The sequence below is a fragment of the Salvia splendens genome, chromosome 1, assembly GCF_004379255.2.
Source record: "Salvia splendens isolate huo1 chromosome 1, SspV2, whole genome shotgun sequence".
NCBI lineage: Eukaryota > Viridiplantae > Streptophyta > Magnoliopsida > Lamiales > Lamiaceae > Salvia > Salvia splendens.
In genome coordinates this window covers 39,769,378-39,784,494 of record NC_056032.1, presented here as the reverse complement: position 1 = coordinate 39,784,494, position 15,117 = coordinate 39,769,378, and the positions used below count along the sequence as shown (strand labels likewise).

Genomic DNA, 15,117 nt, shown 5'->3' with positions numbered 1-15,117 from the left:
ATCATAAATCATAATTGTAGCATCCAAGTAAAATAAATCAACAAACTGACTATCATGATTTTAAATGCATACCACAATTTAGAGGGAAATATCCCAAAATAAATCTCAAACAATGTCTAACCTTTTCAATTTTTAGAATAAAAGACAATTAAGCACACAATGCATTATTATAACACGTTTATATTTGCAAGAATAATAAATTTCATAAGTTATTTGCATAAATCACATCCTACTATATAGTATTAAGCAAGATAAGTCCGAAAATATATTTTACATCGAAGTTAACTTGCATGTCAAAATTTCATTTGTTAATTGATTTTAGCTTTCCATCCGCCTATCAAAACTACTCCTCATTATAGGCTGATCTTCTCCAAAACAAATTGGCAAAAACAAAAGACCTAATGACCAATAAATCCACGTTCCAAATGCAAAAAAAAGGAGAGTTTATATTGGAATTAAATTTCCACTTCTTAAAAATAGTGATAAAAATGAGTAGTTAATGACTTATTTGGTAATTTTCCTGGTTTATGGAGTACATGTTTGTAAATAATTCATTGTGAAAAATATAATGTTGGTATTATTATATTATAATGCAAAACATGTCAAGCATAGGAACCTCAATTTAATCTTATCCATTATTGTCAGTTAAATTTTATCCAATACTAGGATGCATTATAAATTTCAATATAAATAGGGTAAAATATATCAATGTGGATTTAGTATAGAGGTTTTCAGGGATTAGTTATAGTTATTTGTATTATGAAAACGAATAAAAAAAATTTAAGCTGAGGCGATTCGTTAGTAGTTTTGTGGCATGAAATGTAAATTATTATTTATTAGGGGTTGAAAAGGCGAATATAGGATAATGCTTATGGGTGCAAAATTTACTTCCGTTGCTTGTCTAAAAACTCAGTTCCTTTCTCTCTCTAAAATTTCACTTTCTGTATCTTGCAACCTATAGATACACCGATACATACAGATACAATAAAACAACTACGTAATCTAGAATTCCCCTGAATTTGATTCCACCAACACGATTTCAAATCCCTAATCTGGTAGTAAACTTCCTGTTATCGATACTTGAAATCTCCCATCGTCCCCTCTATTTCCGCAATTTCTCTCTCCTCACTTCGTGATTTAAGTTATATGTGAAAACCCTAGCTTTTGCCATTTTCTCCTTTGAACCCTAGTTTAATCCTGAACTCCCAATACTTGGCAATCGTTACTCGCGGGATTTTGGGATTCGATTAGTTTTAGGATTTCTGACTCTGTTTATCAGGTATGCTTTGATTTTGATCTCGTTTTGGGAACGTTAAAAAATGCAACTTTTTTCATTTTGTGCTTCTGGGTTTGTAGCATCATTGCCTATTGATGAGCTCATTTTGAGTTATTTGCTAGTTTAGATAAGTGTTGATTCAGTAAAAATATATGGTGTATGAGCTTCTGGTGTAATTGAGTTTCATGTGCTGAAGCTGCTAATGACAAGTTCTTGGATTGTTATTAGATAGCGATTATTAGGAATTTGAATAATTAAGGTGAAGGGTTGATTGTTTGCATTTTATTCTGGGCGAGGTGGGGGTTAAATCTAAAATGAGGGATGTATTGCACTAACTTGGATTAATGGATATTTTATGTTATCTTGTTAACGCTAGTTGGAGATTTATTACATAAGCAAAATTGAAGTTAACAGAAAGAATTGAATTGACATCTTTGTTCTGCCTTATATCTTTTCTTACAGTTTATCTGAATGGTATACTACTTTTGTGTCAAAAGTTAATGGTGGCACGAGCCATATTCACTGTTCTGCTATACCTTTTAATGGTCTAGGACCTGTCAAGCTCTCTTGGGTATAACATTCGTGCTTTGTAAAACTACTAAATTGGTTTTCTACACAAAAATGTATTTTTTCATAACTATTATACCCTTAGTTGTTATTTTCAGATGGAACTTCTCTTATTTATTTGATCTATTATGTCTTGTACGATTAAACTTGCCACTTTTCATGGATTATGGCAATTTTCTGAATAGATTGTTCTGGTAGATTGTCAAGCATACAATTCCTTTTGCTGCTCAATGCTGGCGGCAGCATGCAGATGATTGTTAGAAGATATGCAAAGGTATCATGCTGGCAGCTGCACTAGTGCAGTCAATAACGGTGCAATTTCTGGATTACAGTCAAGGGATGCATCCCGTGCCGACCCATCAACTCTGCCTACTAACTTCTCACTAAATGCAAGGTAGCTATCCACTTGCACGTAATGTGCCAGAAATTCTATTTTATGAATACTGGGCTAGAGCAGGTCAATTTTCTGTCACCTTAATGAAAAGAATTCTAATGCTCTCATTGATATCTTTACCCTTTAAGAAATAAGTTTACTTTGTAATATATTAACGGTATTCTAGTTTTCACATCAGACTTAGTAAATTTTAGTTTCCCTTTAAAAGGTTCCTGTAATGAAGGAGGTACTCTTTTGCTCCATGATCATCAATTTGTAAAAGATCCTTGATCTGCTTTGACATAATTCTTGATAAAATGTTTGGATGAAACTTTAGCATGGAAAACGGATTGAAATGAAACGTTCTGAAATAGAACACAATGGTATTAATGTAACCACAATTAAGATTTACTGGACGTGAATTGATGTTAGATTATCGCGTTCATGAAATATTAGTAGTTTAAACATACAATTTCATAAATTCTCATTCAGCATAAAATAGTTCACGGGGAAGGGTTTAAGCTGCCATTTTTCTCAGTTATGGGTTCAATGCAGATGTTACTGATTTGAGATGGGCTTTATGGAATCATACATGTAATACTCTCTTGTTGTATCATGTATTTTCTTAAATCTGTTTGGAAGAGGTATTCTGGCAATTGAATGATTCTGTTACTCTTATCACCCTATAGATATTGTTTCTTTAAATTTTTTGCAGATGCTCCTTGCTATTTCACCCTTAGGCATATTGTTTATTGTTTATATTGTTCATTTTTAGTCACTGTACATAAGCTATGCAATTAAAATCTAACTTCGAGTGTCCAATATCTTCCACCAAAACGCAGTATGTTTATCTTGGTTTATCAAACTTTTGAAGCTATTTCCCTTAACTGGTCTATTTACCTTGTTTTCACACCCAGACGCACTGCACAGCCAAACCAATACAAATTGAGGTGTGACAAGGAATCATTGAACTCCAGGTAATTTGAGTATCTCCTCTTTATTTTATAGTACCTGGCCTACTTCATTCTTCACTTGATGGACCTTGGAGGTCCTCGGAACAAGAGGTTCTTTTGATTCTTCCCCTCTCGTCCCATTACTTACTGAATATAGTGTCAGAATCTCAGGCCATATGAATATCTTGATTTCCAGATTGATCCTGATTTTCCATTTTACAACTTTTTTTTGTCACCCTTTCCTTGATTTGGCTGTACTTTATGGTTACAGAGTTGGGCCACCTGACTTTCACCCACAGACTCCTATTTGCCCCGAGGAGACACTTACCAGGGTGTATGTGCAATCTGGTTACAGAGAAACTGTTGAAGGACTTGAGGTTGTCTTTAGACCTTTTATGTATCTTCCTGTATATACTTGGCATATGACTCTCTTATCACACTTCTTTTGCATTTGTTACTTACATTTCATTATATGATCAAATTGAACTCAGGAATCCAGAGAGATCCTTTTATCTCAGGTTCAGTATTTCAACAGTTCAACTATTGCCAAGTCCAAAGAGGTGTGCAGTAAAATTTAACCAGGAACCTTCTCTTGTTTTTGAAGAATTTAGAGAATTGCTCATGTTTGCTTTGTGGTATAAATGAAGCTTGTAACTTAAAATTTGAAATCCATTTGCAGGCAATCCGAAAATGTCATAGAGCAATTAATGAGTCTCGCGCCCAAAAGCGAAAGGTGCTTTGTTCTTCTTTCTCATCCTGAATAGGGGAGAAAAAATACACAATCTTTTTACTTGAAAATGGATCAATTTTATGATTCTTGTTTTTACTGAAGACAAATGTTAGTTATGGTTATGCCTTGTGGGTACTGATGACAAGCTTTGACAATAATAAATATCGTTTATATGCAGGCGGGTCAAGTTTATGGCGTGCCACTTTCTGGTACACTACTGACCAAGTCTGGTATCTTCCCTGAGCAAAGACCATGTGGAGAAGACTTCAAGAGGAAGTGGATTGAGGCATGTCCTCTTACTTTAATGCAAATTTCATGAAGTTGATACTTGACTTCTAATACTTATCCTTCGTATAATGGATTGCCTTCAAAAGTTCTTGTGAATTGAGACAGGATTGATTTCGGATATTAGGTTGTGTATGCTCTATATTCTTCATCTATGTAACTTTCTTTTTCTTTCATTTGTTGATTTGTCATTGGACTATATTATACATTACTATATGTTGGATTAGTACTGTACAACCATAATGAAAACAAAATTATGCTGAATGTCCCTGCATTTCCATTCCGGGCTTGTCTTTCAGCTAGGAGATCCATCTATGATAATGAAATATTCCTAACTTTTCGAAGTAGGCAGCCGAGATGCTCAGCATTATTAGTTTGACAAGTGAAGACTTTTTTGACACTTAGTTCCTTCTAGCTTCTATAAAGTTGTCCATGCAGCTGTGTTAGTGTAAATAGTAAGACTATGTTGCAATTTGAAGGAAATGTCGCAATGAAGGTGAAAAATTTTGTGATATGGCATTTGATGTTCATTAGTGTAGATATTCTTTTCATAATGGCTAAAGCAACTAAATTGCTGAAGTGTTTTGAGCTTTTCTCCAGGGTTTATCACAACCACATAAAAGATTGCGGTCATTGGCTGACCATGTCCCTCATGGTAACCGGAGGAAATCTCCATTCGAAGTTCTTATTGCAAACAATGTTCCTTTGTTGAGAGCAACGTGGTTCGTCAAAGTAACATATCTTAATCAGGTATGGATATCCAGCTTAGAGAATAAGTGGCTGAAGTCTTTTTAAAAGATACACTGATTTTTTCTGTCCTCAACTTTGGGATTAGTGATCTTATATTCTATTTCAGGTTCGCGCGACCTCTTCTAATTCATCTTCTGGGTATCATGATAAAGCTCAAGTTTCACGTTCAGAACAATGGACAAAAGATATTATAGAGTACTTGCAATGTCTATTGGATGAATTTCTTACAAGAAACAATACTCATTCAGCATTGTATGCACGGGGTCGGTCTTCGCAAACGATCTTTGCTGGCACAGTGCAACAAAAGGGTGATTCGTATTCATCTCTTGTTGATGGTGAGGAACCTTCCCTGTATAATAAGTGGTGGTATGTGGTGAGGATTGTTCATTGGCACCATGCTGAAGGGCTGGTCATTCCTTCTCTCATTATTGATTGGGTTCTGAATCAGCTACAGGTACTAATCTTCTTTTGTTTACCTCTTCATCTTCTTGAGGCAAGAGATTATCCATCTACAATTTTTGCTGATGAATGTGTCATCCTTTTATGTTACAACCCACAAAATCATGTCACTGCAGGAAAAAGAATTGCTCAATGTTCTCCAGTTGCTATTGCCCATTATATATGGTGTCATTGAAACTGTTGTTTCTTCTCAAACTTATGTGCGTACACTGGTGAGGATTGCTGTTCGATTCATACAAGAGCCTTCTCCTGGTGGTTCTGATCTTGTCGATAATTCTCGGCGTGCATATACTACTGCTGCTGTTGTTGAGATGCTTCGGTATTTGGTACTAGCTGTGCCTGATACTTTTGTGGCTTTGGATTGTTTTCCCTTGCCAGTGTGTGTGATAAGTAATGTAGTAAATGATGGAAGTTTCTTATCCAAAATGGCTGAGGATGCTAAGAAGGTGAAGGGTGGTCAAATCGATGCATCCAGTCTACTCAGGGATAAAAACCATGATGTTCAAGCTGACTCCTTTTCATTCCAAAGTGTTGTTTCATCAATTCAAAAACGTTCAGAGACTCTTGCAAGAGTAGCCAAACCCAATCATCCTGGTTACAATGTAGCAAAATTCTTGCAGGTGTTGGACCAAACTCTCATGCATGGGGATGTTGGAGTTTCTTGCAACTTGCTCTTAGAAAATACTTGGGATGAGATTTATACTGAACATTGGAGTGCTGAAGTGTGTCCCTGTTTACTTACATCACTTAAGCATATTAGTAAGGCTACACCGTCATTACTTTGCTCCATTTTCCTCATTTGTGAGTGGACAACTTGTGAGTTTAGGGATTTTCGTGCTGCGTCTCCTCTTGGTCTGAAGTTTACTGGCAGAAGAGATTTCTCTCATATATTTATAGCAATACGACTTCTAAAACTGAAGATGGCAGCCTTATACAGTTCAAAGCCGAGAAACAAAGATCTTGTAGATATCTTTGAAAGTCCAAGCCTTTTGCATGATGTTATTGTATGTTGGATCGATCAACATGAGGTGCATAACAGGGAAGGTTTTACAAGAGTGCAACTTCTAGTAAGAGAGTTGATGCGATCTGGCATTTTCAATCCTTTGGCTTATGGCAGACAGCTGATTGTAAGTGGAATCATGGATGGCATTGGACCTTTAGTTACCCTGGAAAAGCGTAAGAGACATTACAAACTCTTGAAGCAGTTGCCTTCTCCCTACATACTTGATGCTTTGGAGGAAGCCAAGTTTGCCGAAACTCCAATTCTTTTGGAAGCAGTGAATGTTTACTCAAATGAACGCAGGTTGCTACTTGATGGGTTGTTAAGAGTCAGTAAATTTACTTCCGGTGCAAGAAGTGTGGCTAAGAAGAAAAAGTATCTCCACATGTCTGAAAATGGAGGTGGCTCTCCATCTTCTGTTGATCAGTGGTATTTTCAAGCAACATCCAAATTATCAACAGATATTGACGTGGATATTAAGATTGGGGAATTAAAAGCTTCAATTTCGGCACTGTTGCAATTTCCCAATCCTTCTTCATCTGCCGATACTGCAGTTGATGAATCTCAAGTGAGCACTAAGAGGCCTGGTGGGGTCTATAATAGAACTGATGGCATCGAAGAAACATCTGGCTGTGAAGAATGCAGAAGAGCGAAGAGACAAAAATTAAGTGAAGAAATGAGCTCAACCCTGCAGTCAAATCCAGCAGAGGATGAAGCAGTATGGTGGATAAAAAAGGGGCTCCAGTATATGGAGTCATATAAAGCAGAACCACCTCCTAAGCTTGCCAAGCAGACCTCAAGGAGCAGGCAGAAATCTGTCCGAAAAACTCAAAGTCTTGCACAATTAGATGCTGCTCGAATTGAAGGTAGTCAGGGAGCATCTACAAGCCATGTATGTGAAAATAGGATAGGATGCTCGCATCATAGAAGTGTTTCTGATGACATCACAAAACCAGTAGATGTGGTCAGAAAACCGCCCTTGGGAGATATTGTTTCAGTTGGAAAGCTGCTGAAGCAGATGCGATTTGTAGAAAAGAGGAAACTCTCTGTATGGTTGATATCTGCTGTTAAGAACCTAATCGAAGAGGCTGAAAGGACTGTGCCTATGGTTGGTCAATATGGTAGGACATTTCCTGCTAATGATGGTCGAAGCTCCATATACTGGAGGCTTGGCGAAGATGAACTGTCAAAAATTTTATATTTAATGGATGTTTGTCATGAATACACTTCAGCAATGAGGTTTCTTCTTTGGTTGTTGCCGAAAATACCTAATAATCCTGGTTCTGCCATCCCCAGTAGAAGTATTATGATGCTTCCTAGAAATGCGGACAACGATGTCTATAACATTGGGGAAGCATTTCTTCTGTCATCTATTCGCAGGTATGCTCTTAATTTCGGTCTTAGTGTTTTATCATCTCATTTGTTGATATTGTTTTGGGGCATACCTGTCCGTCACTAGAATCTTGTCTATCATTCTTTCATTATTTTGCACTTAAACTGTGGTGTATATTGATACACCTGATTAGTTGATTCTGAAAAACTTGTTCTTGTACTCCCCTGAGAAAAGCACTGCGTATATATACATTTCAGACTCATAAAATTACTGAATTGTGTTGATTTTTAATATTGTCTCACGCGCCTAATTTTCTCTGTTGCAGTTACGAAAATACAATTGTCGCAGCTGACCTTATTCCTGAGACTTTGTCTGCCACAATGAATCGTGCTGCCACGTTTTTGGCATCTAAAGGCAGGGTGGTTTCCGCTTCACCTGCCTTAGCTTATGCCCGCCAAATCCTAAAGAAATTTAGTAATTTAACCAGTGTTGTTGAATGGGAAAAGACTTTCAAATCCACATGTGATAAGCGGCAAATTTCGGAAATAGACTCTGCAAAGTCCTCAGAAGGGGACTTTGGCTTTACCCTTGGTGTCCCAAATGGAGTGGAAGATCTTGATGATTATTTCCGTCAAAAGATAACTGGTGCAGCACGGGTTTCTAGAGTGGGTTTGAACATGAAGGAAATAGTTAACAAGCATGTGGATGAAGCTTTTCAGTACTTCTACAGCAAAGATAGAAAACCTTATGGCGCTGGAACAAATAAAATCCCAAGTTTGGAGAAGTGGGAAGATGGATATCCCTTGGCTCAGAAAATAGTGCAGGGATTGATCGACTGCATGAGACAAACTGGTGGGGCTGCTCAGGAAGGCGATCCTTCACTGGTATCTTCTGCAATTGCTGCTATTGTGAATAATGTTGGACAAGTAATTGGCAGAATTCCTGATTTATCTTCCAGCAATAATCAATCAGAAAGGACAAATGTCACTTCCTCTTCTGGATCCTTAAATTTTGCAAGGCGCATTTTACGTGTTCATATCACCTGCCTATGTATATTAAAGGAAGCACTTGGAGAACGTCAGAGCCGAGTCTTTGAGGTCGCTCTTGCAACAGAATCTTCTTCCGCTCTCATGCAAACTTTTGCACCTGGAAAGGCTCCTCGCAGTCAGTTTCAAATGTCTCCTGAATCCATCGACTTCAATGCCAATTTACCTAATGAAAGTTTAAATCACTCCAATAAAACAGCTCTTGGGAGAGCAGCAAGAATAACAGCTGTTTCTTCACTTGTCGTTGGGGCAATTCTTCAGGGAGTTTCTAGCCTGGATAGAATGGTTACCCTATTTAGGATTAAAGAAGGACTGGATCTAATGCAGTTTGCAAGGAGTTTGAAAACTAACATGAATGGAAATTCACGCTCCATGGGAGTTTCGAAGATTGACAACTTGATTGAAGTTTCAGTGATCTGGTTCAGGGTTCTTGTAGGGAACTGCAGGACAGTCTGTGATGGACTTATTGTGGAACTCCTGGGTGAAGCCTCAGTTGTAGCTCTCTCGAGAATGCAGCGAATGCTGTCTCTGAACTTGGTCTTCCCTCCAGCCTATTCTATGTTTGCCTTTGTGATATGGAAACCTATGCTTGATGCTAGTGTTGGAGTACGAGAAGATTCACATCAGTTGTCTCAGTCACTGGGTGCAGCTATAGGCGATGCCATAAAGCACTTGCCATTCCGTGAGATATGTTTCCGTAATGCTCATGGCCTCTATGATCTCATAGCTGCAGATACCCTTGATTCGGAATTTGTATCAATGCTACAATCTAGTGCTACGGACAGCAACTTGAAGGCAGCTGCCTTGGCCCCTCTTCGCTCTAGGCTTTTTCTAGATGCACTCATAGATTGCAAAATGCCAGAACCTGTAATAAAATTGGATGGTGGGAATTGGATCTCTGGTCAAGGTGAGTTGAAAAAACAATGTGCAGAAAATGGGAAAAAGCTTATGGGCAGGCTTGTACATGTTTTGGATACCCTGCAACCTGCCAAGTTCCATTGGCAGTGGGTTGAGCTTAGGTTCCTTCTAAATGAACAGGCTGTTAACGAGAAGATTATGGAAAACGAGATCTCCTTGACTGATGCAATAAGATCTCTCTCACCCCATCCTGATAAAAATACTGCTTCTGAGAATGAGAGCAACTTTGTCCAAATTATTCTCACCAGGTTACTCGTCAGGCCGGATGCTGCTCCCTTATTCTCTGAAGCTGTGCATCTATTGGGGAAGTCACTCGAGGATTCAATGCTGTCTCAAGCAAAATGGTTGCTCAGAGGTGCAGAAGTCCTGTATGGCAAGAAAACAATTTGGCAGAAAGTTATGAATATTGCTGCCGACATCAAAGAACTGTCTGTTAAGCCTCAGTTCTGGAAGCCATGGGGATGGTTTCATGCTGATACTAATTCAGTGAGTAGTAAAGGTGAGAGGTTGAAATCCGAAGCTGGTGCCCTTGAGGAAGGAGAAGTTGTTGATGAAGGGTCTGATGCTAGCCATTCTGGAAAAGAACATGGCCTCTCGGCAATTGAAGGGTCGGTTGTGAGTCAGCAGCATCTGACAGAGCGAGCTCTGATTGAGTTGATCCTTCCATGTGTGGATCAAGGCTCCGATGACTTACGTTATAGTTTTGCAAGTGAAATGATCAAGCAGATGAGCAACATTGAGCAACAAATAAATACAGTTACTCGTGGAGGTGGCAAGTCTGCGGCAACCCCTTCTCCTGCAATTGGAAGTCCTGCCAATAAAAGTGGCAGCCGCAAGAGTGCAAAAAGCAGCAGTCCAGGGATACCCAGACAACCTAATGTATCTGCTGACACTGTTCCACCTTCTCCTGCAGCACTGCGAGCCTCCATGACTTTGCGGTTGCAGTTCCTGCTGAGATTACTCCCTGTTATTTGTGGAGATAGGTAATTTTGTTTTTTTTCCTGATTGTTTTTGTCCTATTCTGGTCCGTGTTAATTTAATTGAAAAAGTCGTTATGGTTTTAGCCTCAACTAATTTGCCAATTTTAAATATTAGGTGTGTGAATGTGTGGTTTAACTTAAAAGACGTTTATTACTGTGTTGCGTTCACATCAGGTTACTTTGATACGAGCATATCATTTTTGTCTGGTTAACTTTGAATATTGCTTGCTGGCTTTCATTGTAGCATGGTAGTTTATTATATAGCAATTTACTGGTGTATGTAGATATTGTCGAACTTCCTATTCCTATGAATAAATAACGCATGTTTTGCTCATTATGGCTACAATAATATGTAATCGGACACACGTCACTTTTTGCAGGGAGCCTTCAAGTCGTAATATGAGATACGTTCTTGCTTCAGTGATTTTACGTCTTCTCGGAAGCAGGGTCGTACACGAAGATAGCTCCCACTATGTAAATACTGCACTGACTTCTTCAAATAGGGATGCAGGATCTCTTATGGAGAGTTATACATCTACGACATTTCTGTGTGGTGAAAGTCTTTTTGATTGTTTGTTGCTCGTGCTGCATGTGCTTCTGAGCAGTTACCAGCCAAGCTGGTTGAAACTGAAATCTGATTCCAAGTCCACCGAGTCCAGCAAGGACTATACTGCTTTTGATCGGGAGGTCGCAGAAAGCTTGCAGGTTTGTTCAACATTTTTCGAGCTCCATATTTCTTTCGAAATCCATATTATCATCGTTAGGAGGGGGAATGTATCGCAGTTCGATTTCTTTTATTCGTTGTGTCAAGATCTTGTCGTAATTATGCAGAATGACTTGGATCGCATGGAACTGCCTGAGACAATCCGGTGGCGTATTCAAAGCGCACTGCCGATTCTAACACCACCTGCTCGTCCTTCACTCTCGTGCCAGCCTCCGTCAGTACCATCTACTGCCCTTGCCTGTCTCCAACCAAGCAACCCCGTGACTATGTTAAACCCTTGCAGCTCAAATCCACCTCAGAGGAATCCAGGGCGCACTAACATGAAAACAAAGTCACAGATGTCGCATCCGGACCTTGACACGGAGATCGATCAGTGGACCATTTTGGAGGATGGGGCTGGGGCGGGCCAGCCCTCACCCAGCTCTACAGGCATCGGCAGCAGCGACCATGCTAATTTCAAGGCTTCCTTTCTGCTAAAGGGGGCCGTGAGGGTGAGGCGAACGGACCTCACATACATCGGTGCAGTAGACGAGGACAGCTGATACGAAGATGCACAGGCTAAGCTTCCTTGTATTGAAAATTTTTCCTGTAGGTCGCCTCCTTGATGGTCTAATCCCGCGCATCTCAAGTTGTTAAGTGCCTCACTGAGGAGACAGGAGGTGGTGCGTGGGGCGAGGAGACTGCGCCAGAGACTCATTCTTTACAGGTGCCATAGCGGTCGGGTTGAATTCGAAGACGAAAATCTCTATCTGGCTTCCTCGGTTACGTGCGTGCGATCTGATGGCCTGCTCATCACTAACCCCTTTTGATTGTTCCAAATTCCTGGATGATGTATTTCCGTAGTTATTGTATATATAGATACCATTTATTTTCCCCCTTTTTTTTCTTATCGTCTGAGCTGAGAAGTGGGGCTTGTAGCTTGTTTGATGCTCAGCGATATTTTGTTACAAATATTATGGTTTCCGATTATCATTATGTGGCGATTTTTGTCCACCTTATAATCCTCCTAAATTGATGCTCAACCTTGGAATATGTTCCCAATGAGCAAAGTTTCACAATACTGTATTAAACACCATCTACAACACCAAGAAATTTACTTTCTCAACCAAAACTTAAATAAAAAAACCATTCCCAAAACAAGCATATGAAACTTGCCAACAAATACACAAACAGCAGAAACAGTCTTGTGACATTAAGAAAGGGAAAAATGCTACCAAGTACAAAAACCAGCTGGAAGAACTTCAAGACGGTGAGAGATGAACACTGCGAACGACGTTCTTTATCCTACAGAGTAACAACCGATACAACAGTTTTTATAACTGCCTTTATTCAGCGAAGAAAACCAGCAGATTCTATCCTCCTCTCTATCCATTAGAGATCATCAATCCAGTCACCATAGATCTTGCTAATCTTATCAGGGCCTTTCCATTTTTGATTAGGTCTCTGTCCGGTTCTCTGTATTGTGTTGGACAGTCTCTGGGGCGGGATTCCCATATGATAGCCCTCGGTGTGAGGAAGACCTGCAATGACATCAACTGATGTTCTCACAAGTTGTTTGGCATCGGGAGTGGATGGATCTTTAGCATCTGAGTCTGTTGCCCCTCCACCGAAGTTGTGTAGTTCTGTTATTTGTAAGAATTCGGAGCTCATCAACAATATAGAGAAAACCATAGAAACAGACAACAAAAGTAAACAACATGAACATCATACCAATTATCAAGATTCTTTTGTGACTGAAATGGTGTAGCATTCTTACATAGTGTGTAACATTCATAATCATTATGAAACTAACACGTAGACGCACAAAAACGAAAGTGTTTATTCAGGATGACACAGGGATAGGTCATTGCTAGGATAAAGGAAAACAAAAAAATTGACACGAGAACAGGTTAAAATGGAACTCGTGTATTCGATGTTAGCATTTGTATACCAATCCCCTTTTTCCTTTTCGGTGTCATAACTTAAGTAATGAAATATTGAGCTAACTACTGAAAATAAGAGAGTAAATCTACAAGCATGATTGTAAATGCAACATAATAAGATTGAAACGAAATAGCTGTAAAATTACAACATAAAACAAACGCCATACCTGCAGCACCGTGAGCAAAGTGGCATTTGCTTCCAAAAGGGCAGTATCCAGTAAGCTCCCATTTGTTACAAATCCTTGTTTTCCAATTCGAAGGTTTCAAGGTAGGTCCACTCATGCTGCCTCCATACCCACTACCACCACCATTGCTGTTGCCAGTGCCAGTGCCACTGCCTGGGCCCAAGCTTATCGCCACACTTTCTCTGGCCTTGGACTGCTCATCATGAAGGAAAGTGCAGTTCTCCCCGTATGGGCAGCCTTCCTCGGTGTAGAACTTCTTGCAGTGCCTTCCTTTGTAAGACCTCTGTGTCTCATCACTAACCCCAACAATCGGGATCTGAAACTCCTCCCTTGGTTCAGCTGATGATGCTCGCTCCTCCTCATGTGCTGCCACGATTTCTTGCCAATTATCCGGTGGTTTTCTGAGCTCCTCAACACTGTGCGCGAAATTACAATTGGTGATGTACGGACAAGTCCCAGCCCGGAATTTGCAACACAGTTTAGTTTTGTAAAACATCTTTCCAATGGCTTTTGACCGGTTAGAAGCTGCCCCGTCTCCTGAATTGGAACCCCTTGATCTCTTATTCGGTGGCTCACTTCCTGCACGAGCCCCATCATAGCTCGAGTTTGAATTGGTGTCGAATGAGGCTTCTCCGTTCCACATCCCATAGTCATCCTCTGTGGCCCAAACTGCTTGATCAACGAGCCCGGATTCCCAGGTCTCGTTGACAGGATTCTGAGAGCTCCGGGGTAGAACATGAACCACATCGCCACTAGATAATCGATTCTCGCGACGATAATCCATTTCCAGGAAGATAAAAAAAAACTCCCTCTCAACAACAAATGTTTCCCCAAATGAAAGTATAACTAACTTACACCAAGAAATGCTAATCTCCGAATCCAACCTTTTTGGGGAGCAGATAAGAGAATCATAGCTAATCAAAGTGAAACAAAAAAGAAACCCTAATCTTGCATTCCTTTACGGAGGCAATACCCACAAAATCACATAAAAATACAAACTTGAGCTAGAAATAGCAAGAAATTAGAAGAGCACAAAACTTACACTGCAAATATCCAAAACTACTCTACTTTGCTCAACTCTAATTTCACATACAAACAACATCAAGAAGCTGCTTTTGTTTACACCACGGCAAAACAAGCTAAAATCCTAATACAAAATGGCTAAAATTGTTGCATGCACAAGATTAACATCAACAACATACATGCATGCAACGTGGGCATGTGTATTAACATACATGTGATCTCAGTGACGTGGCAGGAGTTAGTTGAGTTAGTTAAGAGCAATTGATCGACCAATGAGAGAGCGGGAACACGTGTGATCAACCAATAGGAGCAGAGCTATGATGTGTACAACAATCCGACGTGGAAGATGATCGAGGCGAGCTAAGATGCGAGCTAAGATGTGAACTATAAATAGCCATAGTTACTTTGTTTTTGAGCTATCGTTGAAGTTGCTTAGTTGAGAGTTAATCAGCTCAGATCGTGGATCTGGAGCTCCTCTTTGTGTAATCGTTACAATTGTAGACACTTTTATCAATTCATATCAATACAATCATCCTTTCATTGATCATTCAAGTGTTGAGCTTTGCGTTTTATCGCTGAGTTCGGCAACGCCG

The 15,117-nt window shown here is 39.6% G+C and overlaps 2 protein-coding genes across 3 annotated transcripts; one reads left to right on the top strand and one right to left on the bottom strand.

The window, feature by feature from the left end:
* Positions 1-910: 910 nt before the first annotated feature.
* On the top strand, positions 911-12,387 carry LOC121750132 (mediator of RNA polymerase II transcription subunit 12-like). Of its 2 annotated transcripts, none has more exons than XM_042144602.1 (13): positions 911-1,279; positions 2,042-2,237; positions 3,134-3,193; positions 3,441-3,546; positions 3,661-3,729; positions 3,849-3,902; positions 4,078-4,185; positions 4,785-4,934; positions 5,041-5,388; positions 5,510-7,773; positions 8,052-10,673; positions 11,051-11,375; positions 11,502-12,387. In XM_042144602.1, the coding sequence occupies exons 2-13, from the start codon at positions 2,110-2,112 to the stop codon at positions 11,934-11,936; spliced, it is 6,669 nt and encodes a 2,222-aa protein (XP_042000536.1). In that variant the 5' UTR covers positions 911-1,279; positions 2,042-2,109; the 3' UTR covers positions 11,937-12,387. The 2 variants fall into 2 exon arrangements, with proteins under 2 accessions (XP_042000536.1, XP_042000544.1); XM_042144610.1 differs by having other exon boundaries at positions 2,029-2,237.
* Positions 12,388-12,471: 84 nt separating this feature from the next.
* LOC121750731 (zinc finger CCCH domain-containing protein 12-like) lies at positions 12,472-14,566 on the bottom strand. The gene is made up of 2 exons (XM_042145332.1): positions 13,484-14,566; positions 12,472-13,016 (listed from the first exon to the last, which is right to left on the bottom strand). Exons 1-2 carry the CDS (start codon positions 14,283-14,285, stop codon positions 12,766-12,768), a joined length of 1,053 nt encoding a protein of 350 aa, XP_042001266.1. The 5' UTR covers positions 14,286-14,566; the 3' UTR covers positions 12,472-12,765.
* Between the last annotated feature and the right edge of the window lie 551 nt (positions 14,567-15,117).

Bases quoted from the DNA above. Each gene is read 5' to 3' on its own strand.
- LOC121750731 (XM_042145332.1), bottom strand. From the start codon at position 14,285: ATGGATTATCGTCGCGAGAATCGATTATCTAGTGGCGATGTGGTTCAT. The intron at 13,017-13,483 runs GTATGGCGTTTG...TACAAATAACAG, and splicing joins CTTTGCTCACGGTGCTGCAG to AACTACACAACTTCGGTGGA.
- LOC121750132 (XM_042144602.1), top strand. From the start codon at position 2,110: ATGCAAAGGTATCATGCTGGCAGCTGCACTAGTGCAGTCAATAACGGT. The intron at 4,935-5,040 runs GTATGGATATCC...ATTCTATTTCAG, and splicing joins AAGTAACATATCTTAATCAG to GTTCGCGCGACCTCTTCTAA. The intron at 11,376-11,501 runs GTTTGTTCAACA...GTAATTATGCAG, and splicing joins AGGTCGCAGAAAGCTTGCAG to AATGACTTGGATCGCATGGA.